Source organism: Leptosomus discolor, chromosome 3 (genome assembly GCF_034619465.1).
Source record: "Leptosomus discolor isolate bLepDis1 chromosome 3, bLepDis1.hap2, whole genome shotgun sequence".
Classification (NCBI taxonomy): Eukaryota; Metazoa; Chordata; class Aves; order Leptosomiformes; family Leptosomidae; genus Leptosomus; species Leptosomus discolor.
Genome location: NC_141393.1, coordinates 19,941,651 through 19,956,833, shown reverse-complemented (window position 1 = coordinate 19,956,833; position 15,183 = coordinate 19,941,651). Strand labels below are relative to the sequence as shown.

Here is a 15,183-nt window from a genome sequence, read left to right as displayed (position 1 = left end):
GACTTGCTGAATCCATAAGCATGTGTTCCTGTTCCAAGCCAAATACTTATGCTCCTGTGTAGTATGGAGTAGCTGTTGAACTCTTTTAACAATTGTTGGAACTTGAACACAAGGCTGGCAGGAATGCTTTCAGCTGTCTGTCTTTCCTCTGAATTGAGCAGTTTTTGGACACACGTAGAAACTGCAGCTAGTGAGTTTATAGGTCTCTGTGGTTCCCACAAGTGAGTTAAGGTCTTTTGAAATACATCTGGTTGTCTACAGCGTCTGTTTAGCAAAGTTGATACTCTTGAAGGTCAGAGAAAATCTGCACAATGACTCCTTAACTGTGATTTCTTTCATATTGTGAAACAACATGGTGAATTACAGAAGTCTGTATTTGTGCACATGAACAGCTCTGTGGACTCCTGCAGTTAGTGCATTCCTGAGAGCAGTAAAGCTTTTGTAACAGGTCCTTATGGTGTATTCTAGGACAGGTTGAACACAGTAGGTATTGCATCATGTTTTTATACACAACACTAATATAACTCAGTATGCCATGGCTGATTCTTCTTTAATTCTATTTCAAGAAATAAGAACATACATTAGCCAAAGACCAAATCAATACAAATACAATTTCATTAGAGACATTCTTGCTGCTTAAAAGAATGTTGTTTGGTGGTCTTTTTTTTTTTTCCTGAAGGCTGCTTGTTTTATTCCCTCTAGCTTGTATGTGTAATGAGTCTAATGTGTAATGTTGGTATCAAGTGGTATTGTGACAAAAAATTACCCATAAACATCTGTTTTCTAAGAGGACTTAATTCTATAGCCTGTATAGTGTTTCTCTTTTTCCTAGTGTAATTCTGCTATGTAGTGTTTAGGAACTTGCTAAATTATAAGAATGAAGTAAAAAGAAAAACCCAAACCAAAACAACCACCCATAACTATATACCACTCTATACTACTTGAGCATTTCATTTATTTCTGAAAATAAGTCATGAGAATAGTAGTACAGATAGCTTTTTCCCAAGATGTGGGCTGTTTTTAGTGTCTTTTAAAAAACAAACGTACATGTTCCATTTTTTTTCCTTCAGCTGGTGGTTCGCTTCCATACAGTATACAGACAGCACAGAAACAGCTGTGGTTGCATTCCTATTTTCAGTAAGTAGAACTCAATTTTTTGGTTTTTTTGTTTTTTTTTTTTGTTCCTGGACTGTGTGTTTAAACTTACAATGCTGTAATGTTTGAGCGTTAAAAGCAAATTAAGAGAAGGGGTCAGAAGCATGATATTCTTAAACTCTGTAAAAGAAAAGCCTTTAGTTCCTTATCTGCTGGTCTTATGTCCAAAACATAGTCAAAACTTACTATTTACCTGTAAAAGTTATATCGGATGCTGTTGCTAATGGAGGACACTGCCAGATTTTGGATTCTGTAAACTTCTATTTAAGCTTTCATTCTCTGAACTGGAATAGTGTTACTTCTCTTTTTTTCCTTTTTCTTTATTTACAGTTTTACTTCACTTTTCCACTTGTGCCTTGGTATTAACAGGATTTGAACTAAGCCACAAAAGGGTTAGGAAGGCTTTTTCTGTGTTTTTTTTTTTTTCCCAGGTGCAGCAGTCCTGCTGCAAAAATTTTCGGTCCGTTATGGTAATATCTTTTGTTAAAGGTGCCTGACATTTTCCATTAAGAACTTCTGTTTTCACGTGCTACTAATTTTGCCAAATTCTAACGGTCTGACACATTCCATGCCAGATGTCTCCCTCAGGCTGAATCTTTAAAAACTTAATGTTCTGAGAACAATGGGAAAAGTTGTTTTGCACAGATAGAGAAAAATATTAATAATCTGGTAGCCTCTTATGAGACCACAGCTCCCATTCCTTTCACCAGAAACTTCTAGCTCTTCCAGGTGGAAGTTGCTCTGGTAAGATGCTTTACCCATACCTACATAAGACTGTATAAAGTTGTGTATATATTCAGAGGGCTGAATACAATTGCTAGTTGCAGAGAGCATCCTCCGTTCTGGAGTGAACGTGATTGCTGCTGTGAGCCTTGCTGTCAATGTTCAAGGAATGGAACTGGAACAGAAGGTGTGTGAGGCTTTGTGACTCTTGCCTTTGAAGTATGCCCTCTGAGCCCATTCAGCAAAGGAAGGTGGCTACAAACACCTTCAAGACTTAGAGATTGTTCAATCATGATTCAAAAAGTGAGGAGATCATAAAACTGGGGGTGTTTGTGCAGTCTTAATTCAGTCTCTATAAGCATATACCTCATGAGAATCTTTAGTGGAAGAAAAATGTAACTTTTTTTGGTTAGTGCACAGAATGTCACTTGATAATGAGGTCATTCATTGTTTCACTCCTGTTCAATGGCAAAACACCCACATGTCTGTCTCATTGGGCATACTGGGGTCCTGCTCTGGCAACAAAAGGACTGTTTTAAATTCATCTGTCAAATTGGCTGCAGATGACAAGTAGCCCTGCATAATTGCTCTGTAGTGACTATGCAGATGCAGATTCTTACCCTGCAGTAATAGAAGGCACTAGCCCTGGAGAAGAGCCTGCATGTAAGCTGTTACCATAGAGCAGATAACGCGGCAGCTTCTTATCCATGGTAACCTGAGAGAAACAGAAAATGCTAGGTCCTATTTCGATAGACTTAAATAGAAGATAAGCTATTGTAAAGACTTGCCATAATGCAAAGCTTTGGGCAGTAGAGGGGTTAGAGGAATTTGTCTTTACCTCGTCGGAAAATAATATAAAACCAGCAAGAAGCTAGGGATCCTACCAGAGTTGAAAGAAGATAAATACTTTTATACTTAGAGTAAAGGAGAAGGAATAGCTCCTTTTTACATGTAGGGAGAGATTAATGGAGTTGGAAAATAGTGTCCTATAGTCTCACCCAAAGAGGCAGAACCTCTGCCCCAGGCACATGATTTTTTTAATGTCTGTGGGCTGCTTTTCTCTCTCTTCTGCTGGTTGAGTGTATTTAACTAACCTATAATGCAGCAGAATTGTAATTTCACAAAAGAATAAGGTGACTAAACTTAATACTGATTTCACTTTTCTGCTTATAGCAAATGACTACCAGGCTGCTTTGTTAAACTGGCTACTGTGTAAATGGTGCAATTTGCTCAGTTTTCTCTCCGGTAGGGCTGCTGGTTTTTTCCTTTCAGTATTACTAATTGATAAGAAGAGATTTGCAGTGCTTAATGATTTCTGTTAATTGTTACTTTTGAAATGTTTGATCAGTTTTAACAGTACATAAACCATTGTATTTTAATGCTCATTTTAATTGATTGACTTTTAATACCATGTGCCTTATGTTTGTGCAGTTACCTTGTCAAATTTTTATTTTCAAAGAATGGAAGAAGTTGGTTTGACAAGAGTTTCTGACTTGCTGTTGAGAAGTCTGTAATCATAGTTGTATTAGAGCTTTGTGTTCTTTAGTCCTGTAGAGTTTTGAAGAACATCTTTCTTCTCAGTTCAGAGAACTACAGTGTTGTTCCCATAACATTATGAAGGACAAGAAAGAGAGCACTTACACGAAGGACCTACTGTTCTCTTATGGTTGAAACTAATGGTTTGAGTTAACGATGCTCAAGCCTTGTTGCCAGTATCTTGAGATGGAAAGCTCATTTGCTATTTGAAGTGAGAACTGCATGATGAAAGAGGTGGTGGTGTACAAAATTAATTATTCCTCACTCTGCTTAGGGGTTGAGTGTGTCTGCACAGATTAATTTCCAGGATGTTAGGATTATCTGGCTTCCCTGCCTCAGTAGCTCCACTTGTAAAGAGGCCTGTCTGCTTGTTTGCCTCATTTGTTCCAGAAATATCAGATATTGTTAGTAATTGATACTTGCTTTATGTCTTCCAGTTAAATGCACTGTGATTGCAGTTTAGTCTCCTTTTCAAACTCAAAAATTCATCACAGAGTAAAACAAATACTTATCAAAATTAAAAAACTCCCATACTTAACGAAATTTTGCAAGCGGTTAATTGTATACAAAAGCAACAACTTGTAAACGTTCACATTTGTAGTGCAGTGAGAGAGCAAAGTGTTTTCTATATTGTAAAAATAACATGTTCATGGTATAGAACATTTTTCCCCCTATCCTTCCTGCCCCCCCCCCCCCCCCCCCCCCCCCCCCAAATTATGTGAAACTCAAAAACAGCCATTGGAGAAATGGAGGGATGGGAGGGGCAAAAGCTGTTGTGTTTTAAGAGTTGGAAAGTAGGCTACCTCTTTAATTCAGTGCACCTAACCATCACACTAGAGGCTGTGTAATCAAAAAGAAAAGCTGCTGACTGAAATGCCACAAAAGACTGGGAGGGAGGAATTAGCAGCAAGGCACTGGTAAAAATGTCAGGATTAGTGGTCTAAAATCAGTATTGGTGACAAACAGTTCTAGTCCTGGGAGGGTACAACAATGGAAAAAAAAAAAAAAAACCCTAGCAAAAAGGTTTTCGTGTTTTATTGTTCAAATTCTGGTGATACCTGCTCAGGTAACTCTTCGTCATCACGCCACATTTGAGCTTTTAACTTACATGGTACCAGGACCTCTAACTGTCAAAAAAATAACTACTTCAAGCTGTGGATTTGCTCCATAAAATGTCTCAAAACCAGTTTCGTTTAACTTGCTGTATTTATCTCTGAGACTGAATATACCTGAAGTTTACTGTGCCATGAGATCGGTCCTGTGTATGTCCTCTGCCAGCTGCATTCTGATGAAAAGTTTACAGCTTAAAATGTGTTAAGCCAATTTGACTAGAGGTAGCCTGAAATTGTTTTTGACATACACTGTCATCCTTGCTGTACAAAGCAGCTGTTCTTGCATTTACTTTAGGCTTTTTGTAATCTGTTTTGGGTTTTTTTTTTCCTAAAATATGCCGGGAAAGTTCCATGGTGAAGTTGAAATTTAACTGTATTAAGAATAGGTTAAGAGATATTGTTCCCATCTGAAACCCCTTCCAGTTCTTTTTGCAAATCATTCCATTATGCAGTCTGGAGATGAGCTGAAGAGAAAATATTTCTTAAATACTTCTTTGCTAATAACACTTTACTGAAAGCATCTAAGTTTTTCGATGAGGTAATTACTAAAAAACAACCACAAAAACAAACCAACCAACCCCGAACGTGATCAGAGAACATAATCACTTTCTTTCCTCCTTTTGTCCTTACATATTTGTGCTGTCCTACTGAAGAAAATATGGCCAAAATATATGCTCCCCTTCCTGGTTTTAACTTTCCAGAATACCAGTTTCAATCACTTGTGATTGAAACTAACTGCAATTAGATTACTGTGGTTAGTAAATAGAAGAGAAGCAGCAATACTCTTGCTAAAACACAGTACTTAATTCTGTCTGTCAAAGATGATAAGAAGGAAAAAAGGCAGTGGACTGAGATAGTCTCTCAAAATTATTGCAGTTAATAGTAGGGGGAGAGGTTTGTTCTTGACTAAGGCAGCAAGATAGATCTAAAGAAAATCTGTGTTCAATTCCCAGTTCTACTATTTTTGCTGGTTTTGATCTACAATGTTACTGGAGTTACCTAATTATTTTTGTGCTTTAAACTTAAAGGTAATGTTTGCCTCAACTGTCAGTTGTGAGATAAAAGCTATTAACAAGAATTGTTGACTTACGGTATAGCATTACATTCTGTATGTATGGAAAGTGTAGAGTTCTGTAGGGGAACATGAGTTTAGTTAGCTGTTCCTGTATCATATGTATCTTACTCTGTTCTTCAGAGACAGACTTCAGTGTGGCTCACATGAAAATACAAAGATTTCTTGCTTGCTCCAAACATGCATACATTGTTTCAGCTCTTGCCCTTCAGGAATACAGGACCAGTTCTCAGAAACATTTTTGGTTCCTTCGTTGGAGGATAGGATTGTTAAAGCAAGTAGGTCTTGACCCCTGAACTGCAAAGCCTCTTGGCTTCACTCATGTGAAAGTTAGTCCTGAATTCAACTTAGGTAAAGAATTCCAGCCCTTCCTCTTCAGTTTTCTTAGGCTTTTAAGTGAACACATTTCACTTAAGATTTTTTTTTTTTTTGGAGCTGATGAATTCTTTATTTGTCTTTTAGAAGAGAATGCTAAATTAGGGAAGCAAGTTTGTGACAACCAAAACCAGAACCTATTATATTCTGATGTCAGGAAAGCAAAGTCTCTGGTTGGAAGAAGGTGTATTTGGAAGCATTCTTCCTGATTTTGAGTGAGGACTAATAACTGTGGGTGAAAAGTGCTTCTAAATACCATGGTTACATACATTGTCATGTATATGTATTTACTGCTTGCTTACAGTTTAGTTCTGTAACATTGATGCCAAATTACCCCAGTAATGGCTTGTTGTTTTAAACTAGTTTTTATATATACACATAGATATGATCTCTACTCTCAAGCCATCAAATTTCGCAGTGGCTTAGGGGCACAGAAAAGGGAAGAGGAAAGGTAATGTTAACAACCTATCAGTTGCTCCCTGCTTCTACTTCTTGCATAATGAATTGTAATAAGCTTGGGGAGCTTTGCAAGGTTTGATTTGGTGCCAAGCTTGTTTGCTTAAAGGCATGACCATTGGTAGGCTTCAAGGAAGAAATATTGTCTGGAAGTTTGGACTTAGTATCTCGAGTGCTAGCTGGAGTGAAGGAATGGAAGAACTTGTTAGGAGAGCCTGATATACTGAGGAGAATATCTGTCTCGCTTGTTTGTAAAGGGAAAAAATCCTGCCCTCCTTTTTACTAATGAGATTGGATTTCAGGATTAAATATTCAGTTAAATTAAGTATTTTCAGCCTTTCTGTAGGGGAAAACAAGTGTTAAATGTCACAAGTATAGAGTAGTATTACTGAAAATATAGCACAATAGTGTAGTGAGGGTTTTTTAGACCTAAAAATAAATCTGTATTTGAAAATAATTCCTTTTCTTTCTCTAGCAAATGGTCAGCAGAAGTCTCAGGTCGAAGTCATGCTATGCCTCACATTAAGACATACATGAGACCCTCTCCTGACTTCCAGAAAATTGCATGGTTCTTAGTTACAAGGTAAGCAGCTAACCACGCACCTCTCACTCAGTCATGTATGAAGTCCTGGTCAGTTGCAGGTCCAGGTGAGTTACTGCCATAATCCTCATAATACAATAAGTAGTGATAGGAATTTTTGTCCATATTTAATGTTTCTTCACTGCATTGCCCCTTTTGGGGCTGCGGGCTGAAGTTATGTCAGGAACTGTTGACAATTGAACCAAAATCTTGTCTGAGCTGTAATTGCCAGTTTCGGGGTTCAGCATCAACTGCTTGGGTTAAGTTTGTTTAAGACATGGTGCCGGTTTGTACGAAATAGATATGGGTTAAGCTGAAGTTTATCCTGCACTGCCTTATCGTTACAAAACATGTAGATGCCTAATATTTGGGATCTGACCTTTTGTCAGATTGAGTTGTTCAGTCTAGTTTGAAGTCTAGCTTTGTATTTCTATTGTTTGGTTTTTAAAGAAGCCAAAAGAGGGAGCAAGAAATTTCTTGACATGGGGAGCTACTGTCTTACTGTGAATGAAAAATATGGATCTTTGTGCAACCCTATATACTACAGAGTATGATCTTTGTATCCTTACTCTTAAATGCTCAGTTACTTTCATCTTTTTTCCTCTTCACATTTCAGCTCTTTAAATTTGATCACTTGTCACGACTGTCTGCAATAGTAATAGCAATTAAGGTGATTTTTAGAGGATTGAAGTCGTTCAAATGTGATGCTGTGTCTATCTAATACAGAAATTCATGGTTGCTTTTATTTTTTGCTCATGTTTCTTCTATTCCAGTGTTTTCTACTATCAAAAACCATCCAGTATGTCGGTCAGTTAAAATGTAATGTTTTAAGCTTTGTATTTTGCTGTAGGAGTAGGTTTTTAACAATTGTATGTATTTTTTGACTCCCAACGTGACCTGCTTCATAGCAGATACTGATGAAGGATTAACTACAACATGGTGCTGAATAGCACATCAAAAAAAATACTTCTTCGATAAATTCTTGTTTTCATAAATATGTCAAAGAACAAAATGCCAGGAGCAAAAGATTCTGTTTAAGACTTGTAAAAATGCTCTGTGCTAAATGTATTATAATGTAACTAGTCATAATTGAGCTAGCGTTTAATCTTCCTAAGTCATCAAATCAGAGGTATTTAACAATACCAAGTTCCCTTCTGAAATGTGCAGAGAAGATTCAAAAGGCTAAATTTGTCTTGTAAATCTGTATGACACAAGTAGGCTTGTATAATTATCCATGTGTTGTTTGAATACCTTCTATGTATTGTCTCTGCTGCTCCCACTGTGCTGTAAAAATAGCAATACGGACTAACACCCAAATCACTTTTCATAAAAAGACTGTTCTGATTGAAGTTCTTCTGCTAGAAGTGCCACAGCTGTGGCATTTAAGCATTTTCTACTGTGAAGGTTATGCCTCACTGAAATGCTTTGTTTCTTTTTGCAGTGCTAATCTATCTAAAGCAGCTTGGGGAGCTCTGGAGAAAAATGGCACCCAACTGATGATCCGTTCTTATGAACTTGGAGTCCTTTTCTTGCCTTCAGCATTTGTAAGTTCAGAGTTCAAGTACAAATCCTGGGATATACTGAGAATCTGCAAATATTGATGAATACATATGTGATGGAATGATCTACTTACTAGGTTCTATGTTTCCAGGTTAGAAAGCTAATAGCAAGTGGAGTTTATACAAGGTATTCTTCAAAATAGAAGCAGTCTGTTTTCCTCCACAGCACATATGGATTTGGTATTGATGTGACTTTTGTCACGTTACTGAAAAGCAATATTTTAAAATTGTAACATATATAATTGTTACTGGAAAGGATGATCAAATCTCTTCTTTCGTGCTTCGTAAAACTAGACTGCAAGTGCATATTCATGTTGAGGTGGTACGTATGGGTTGTAACTTGAAAAACAATTCCTCATGTTGCACTGATTGCTGTTCTTGCTCTTCCCCTGAAATGCATTTGCAAAGCCATGCAACTGTCTCTTCTCAAACTTTCTGCTTTGAGAACAGGTTCTCAAGTGCATCTCCTGAAATCTTCAATACAAATCCAAGAACATCTTCATAAAAGGCTGTTTAAAAGACAAAGGATTGTATCTTCCAAACCTATGTGACTGCAGCCTCTGTATGTAGAAGACAAGTTTGACCCGAAATAACTATTATTCTAGTGTGTGCGGCAGAGGATTGGGGGACATGAAACGTTTTTGTGGTAACTAAGGTCCGTTGGCCTTGTAGTCTAGTCTTGGTGCGGTTGTAGCAGGTGCCATGGGGATTAGCACAATAAACAGTATGTATGTGATATTTCTTTAGTATATGTTCCCTATAACCTATTTTAAAGGCTGTCCAGGATGGAAACTACCCAGACCATGATGGTCAGTAGCCACAACTCTGCTTATTCTCTTAACACATCGAGTTCCTTGATTGAATTTCTCTTGCTGGTTTTTAGCCCTCTACAGATTTCTGTGGTAGTGAGTCCTGTGACTTAATTGTGTATTGTATTTAAGAAAAAAAGTGTCCCTTTCTTTTTTAGATTATTTTTATCTTACTTAGATTTACTGCTTGATAGTGAGGAGACTTGAGTTTCTTGTTCCTGTTGCTGATTCCTCTTTCTCTCTGGTGAACTTCTTGGTACCAAAATGTAACCAACAGCAGTTAGTCTATGATCAGAAACCATTCAAACTCCTTCCTATGTGAAATTTCTTCTTTTCCAGAGAAGAAATTGGAAGTTTCTCTGAAGAAGCGTTTGTATGCTAAAAGTCCTTAGAAATATTTTTCTGATGAAAAATACATCTTTCCTAGATAAGTGTGCACATAATGTTTCATCATTTCTGTTGATTAGTAATGTACTCCCAAATGAATATTTACTGATATTATGACATCGTAAAAATGTTTACTTACGATAACTGAATAATTGTAGTCTCATATCAAGATCGATGGTTTCTGGCTGTAGCTAAAGAACTCCTGTATCTCACTCTTGACATTTATTAAGGAGTTTATGTAGTGGTGTGGTCTCTGATATTGTGAACCTTAAACACTCAGACATCATTCTCCAGCATGGTTTATGTGGAAGAAAACTTTTAGAGAGAATGCATTGATCAGAGACTGAAACAAGAAGAATCCTACAGCTTTCTATAGTGGGAAGCATTGGCTTTGATATCACTGCACTCTAAAAAAAAAAAAAAAAAAAAAAGGGCAAATATTGCTTGCGTAAACAACTATTAATAACAGAATAATGAAGTGTTGGGCAAAAAAACTGTGCAAACATATTTTACTTCTAACAGCAACTGACCTCAAGGGATAAAATAATGTTCTAAGGAGTTGGCTACTGTTGTTTCCAGATGCTGCCAAGCAAAGAATTTACATGTGGTGGTGGTATGATTATACTTCAGTGAATGAAGCTTTTTGTATGAACATAACTGATCGCCAGATTGTGCAGTCATTTTCCATAATTTGAATATTCTGACTCTGGCTTTTTCATGCATTGCTAGTTTTGAAAAACATGCTTCAAATGGGTGAAAATCAGGAATAATTGAGTTAGCTTTATTGCCAAGAGTGACCATGCCTGTTTCAGATCTGGACAATCTGCAAAATTTTCACTTTAAAAAAAAAATAAACAAAACAAAACAAACCCAAACAAACAAAAAAAACCCACAAAACCAAAACCCCTGTGAGAATGTTTGGTTGGAGTTCCATCCTGAGTCTCATACTCTACACAGAATTTCTTGCATGTAGGGGAGGGGGAGGATCACCAGAACCTTTTTTGAGGGCCAAACCTTATGTAAAAAGATCTTGAATTTTCTTCCCCACAGCTAAAATTATAAATCTTAATGCCTTTGATCTTACTCTTGTGAGTTTTTCTATAACTAATTCAGTTTCATTCTAAAATCGGACTTCATTTTGATGAACAGTTATTTGTTCAGGAGCATTTAACTTATTTATTAGGAATAGAAAAGCTTCTGAAACACTGGAACCTTAGAAAATTTCAGCAATCTGAAGTTAAAACTGTACCTTCTTTGCAAAGTAGTTAGGTCTTTCTGCTGTTAATGACTCTTTCATCATTCTGGGTGTTTATTAGACCAAAATTATTAATGTTTTTGTTTCTGCTTGCAGTCCAGTCTTAGCAGTTGGAGTAAAATCCACTTAGCCATTTAAGAGATTGAGAATTATTAAAATTGAATTGTATTTTTATTCTCTTGTTGCATCAAAATAACCAGAACTTAAATGTAGTGTCTAAGTGTAGTTTACTGATGATTAAGAATTCATTGGATACTTATCATGCATCTACTCCAGCCTTTAGCAGAAGCCTTCAGGCCTGTTTACCTGAGAAAAATTAAAGCTAGATTCTGCTATAAATCCAATGTGAGTACTCTACTAGTAATGACAGCTGTAAAGAACGGTTTTGGTAAATACTCTTAAGTAAACAGTTCTTGAAGCTCAAGCCTTGTGGTCATCAGGGTGAGCAGCAGAGATGACATTGGTTGGGTCTGCACTCATGAGAGGAAGGGTTTTGCTGAAGCACTGCAAAAATTTAACCTTTCTTCTCCCTTCTTTTCTAAACCTCTGTTTAGGGACTAGAGATAGTTATGCTTCGTGTGAGAGGGTGGCTGCATTGCTTAATCTTAAAGGCTTTTCAGCATTTTTTGCTGCATTCTACGTTCATATGCACACTCTAAATTTGTTTATGATTGAACCCCAGAGAACACTTAGTTTTTAAATGTGTAAGAGTCCTTGATTTCTGGGGTTCTGTTTTTTCCTTTTGATCAGCATTTTGGAAAAGGCAGTCAGGGTGTTCCTGTTCCAATCCCCACTATGTTCAAAAAAAGATCAAATTCACCTATTGCTGTATAGCTCTATGTTGTTTTGACATTAGTTGAAGCAGCAAGCAAAGTTCCTGCAGTGGAGAAGAGTCACTGCTGAAAATTTGACCATTAAGTAAGAGGATGAAAAATGTTTATTTTGTTTTTAATGTTTGTAGTAGCAAAAAGGAGAGAGAATGAATACGTTTCATGCACTGGGAGCAGGAACTGTAATCTCGTATAGTATGCCTGCAAGGTGATATCATGTTAATTAGAGAAGCAGGATTTGTCCACTGCCAATCTACTCCACTGCTCCGTACTATCTCATTGTTGTGACTGTCCCCTAGAACAAGGTTTCAGGCTTGAAGACTGTAGTAGTGTTATTGTGCTGTCTCATCTAAGATCTGTGTAACTGTCAACCTTACAGCAATAATGGAGTTCTAGTTTTCATCTTGGAGTGTCCACCTTCACTCAAGAAAAAAAAATTATGTTAAAAATACAGTTTCTGTGCTGCTTTGATTTCTTTTTAAAGTTGAAGATAAACACAGGTTATATTTAATGTAGTCAGTGTCAAATGCAAAAGCTAGCGGCCAGTATTTTCAAAACTGAACTTTTGCTTATACCCTTAACGTGGTTATAGATGTGTAAGCAAGCTACATTATAGAATCATCGAGGGGGTAGAGTGGGGCTGTTTGGGAACCAAATGCTTTTCTGAGAGCGCAGAAACTTTGGGGAAGATGAGTCATTACCAACAAGTGAATAAATACTGCTGGAAACAAATTTAACTGTAGGCATCAAGGAATTGAATGGCTGATGGTTTTTATTGCAGTGTAAATTTATCCTTATGATGCATGCATAATGCAATCTTACATCTGAAAACTAAAAATAGCTTAATGCACACAAGATGTTTCTTTCTTCAGAGTTGCCAGTTGATGGTTATAGCAGTAGAGTTCAGTACAAATTAGCAAAGCTGTCCCAAGAACTGGAGCTAGTACAGAGCCATGGTAAGTATCGTGTTATGATTGCTGTGCTAGCAGTGTCCACATTAGTTTAAGGTGTCCTCAGGCATATCTGTGCAAGCTGCTGTCATTAGTGACATGCCTTTCATTAATTAAATATATTTGTAATGTTTTAGTAGACACCAATGCTTTTGGCAAAGTTTTTCCTTTATGCAGCATTAGGAGTCAGCATTTCAAGACAATGGTTCTAAATATCTTTAAATGAGATTTAATCTAGCATCCATAACTTGAGATAACTTGCTCTAAGGGTGTGTTTCAGTCTAACGATACCCTGCAGTGGACTTTCTGGTGACAGGATCTGACCCTTGGAGTCTGTCTGTCAAAAAACATTCATTTCAAAAGTGTCATTAACCTTTAGAGATTAGAATTTTTTTCTATTGGGCCATCCTTTGTCATCAAAGTATATGGAAATTTAGTAACTATATTTAGTAAAAAAGGAGCCTTCAGCAGGAGTTGAAGAACTTAGTTACTCATTAGAGTAAACTAATCCAATTTTTATACGTACAGTGGATCAAAACCAGCAAAAGTTACTCATACAAACCTGGACAAGATCCTGATCTCACTGAGTAGTTGGAGAAATGTGCTAATGCAAGGAAGAGATAGGAAGGGCAAGTTTGAGGGGACAGAGGGTGGGGAGGTATGCATAGGATCACATTGAGATAGCCTTCTTTTGGCCTGGTTTTGGAACCAGAGCCTATGGAAAAGGCCTGTCAATGAAGTTTTGGATGAAAATGGGTGTAAATGGCTAGGACTGGGCTGAGAAAAATGTATTGTCTGCTATAAATGGTAGAACCAAGCCCCCAGATCTCTCCCTTTTTGTCACACTGGATGCTTTAAAGTAGTCACTGTCAAGGGAGTAGAAGGCTTTACTTTGTCATATCAAAGCAACATCTGAAAACTCTGTGGCAGATGCTTATGGAAAAGTATAATGGTCAGGCATGTATGTAGAGTAGTTTATATGTGAAGGTTTATTGACTTGGAGGCTGTAGCCACTTCTATGAGCATCTCTTTTCTTCTCTTAAATGCCTGTAAGCTTCTAGCGTTCACAACTTGCTCGGGCTGAGTTCCACAACTTAACAATATTGCATGAAGCATAGTGTTCTGAAAATTAGTTTTACTTGATGGTAAAGTAAATTTTTTTTTTTTGCATTGAAAGATGCAATAACCACATGATCCCTATTTGCCTTTTCCATTGCACTCCTTCTACAGACCTTTATCTGTTTCTAGGCTGAAGAGTCCTTAGCCTGATCAGTTGCTTGTAGTGTGGAGATTGATCATTCTTGCTGCTATTCTCTACTTTTTTTTTCCTTCTGTATCATTTGGGTTGGGAGGGTAGTGAGTGGAGGGGCAAAGGTGCACATGAGATGCAAGTATAAATCTGGAGAAACAGATCCAGATACAAATCTGACAATGATGTTTTCTAGGTTCTGCTTGCTCCTTGAGTCTGTTCAGCCTGCTGTATTTTTTACATAGCATGCAATAGGTTGGCCTTTGGTTGGTTTTCAACAAATGAATGAGAGGGTGGTTCATCCAGAATTGACAGAAATGTGTATACATGAGAAACATAATTCTAATATATCACACTTCATGTTAAAGTTTAGTTTGATCTTGTCAGACAGAGTAATTAAAATGTATGCAATATAAAGACGCTTTGTGTAAGTACAATGCTTTCTTTACAGCTCTCACAAGTCTTACTTGTTTTACATACATTCTAGAAAACATGCAAATGTGCTCCTGTACAGGTGGCTGTACTAAAACCTGCCAGTGTACATGAGATAGTCTTATGTTTGAGTTTCAGACCTCTCAGAACATGATTTAATTGAAGCTCATCTAAAACTTGCAAAAATATGTAACATTTAATACATATTTTGGAAGCGAATACTTAGTTCTTTTCATTCTAGTTTCCTAAATACTGATACTTAATTGTAAAGACTTGCAAACAGAAAAAAAGCAAGTTACCTGTCAGTAGTCACATGATATGGTATATATGGGAGCAAATTGGGGAGAGGGACTGTGGTACTCTTTCCTCACTGGGAAGTGCCTGCAGAGACACCTGATAACAAGGAGGTAGTCAGAGACAAATTTATTAATACTTGCCTTATGTACATGCAGTCATCTGATACTCAAGTTGCAATGCTTAGCTTGTGAATCTGCTCTGCAGTTAACTGCATTAAAAGTGCTTCTTCGATGACAGTCTGTTTGTCAAGACTTTTCATAGTGTGGTTTTAACCTACTGTGTGGCAGAGTAGTCTTAGATAGGTGAAGGTAACTGAGAGCTAGGAATAGACTAACATTTTTTGAAACTGAATTTATTCTAGAGTTTGTTTGCAACTAAAAATACACAGAATACAAACCAGATGAAG

General features: G+C 37.1%; 1 protein-coding gene across 1 annotated transcript in view; it reads left to right on the top strand.

Moving 5' to 3' along the window:
- Window positions 1-15,183, top strand: part of TDP1 (tyrosyl-DNA phosphodiesterase 1) — a 48,234-nt gene that overhangs the window by 16,904 nt on the left and 16,147 nt on the right. Inside the window, exons 11-13 of the mRNA XM_086462697.1 lie at window positions 1,071-1,137; window positions 6,905-7,012; window positions 8,451-8,553. Coding sequence (XP_086318823.1) covers window positions 1,071-1,137; window positions 6,905-7,012; window positions 8,451-8,553 — 278 coding nt within the window. The remainder of the gene's footprint in view (window positions 1-1,070; window positions 1,138-6,904; window positions 7,013-8,450; window positions 8,554-15,183) is intronic.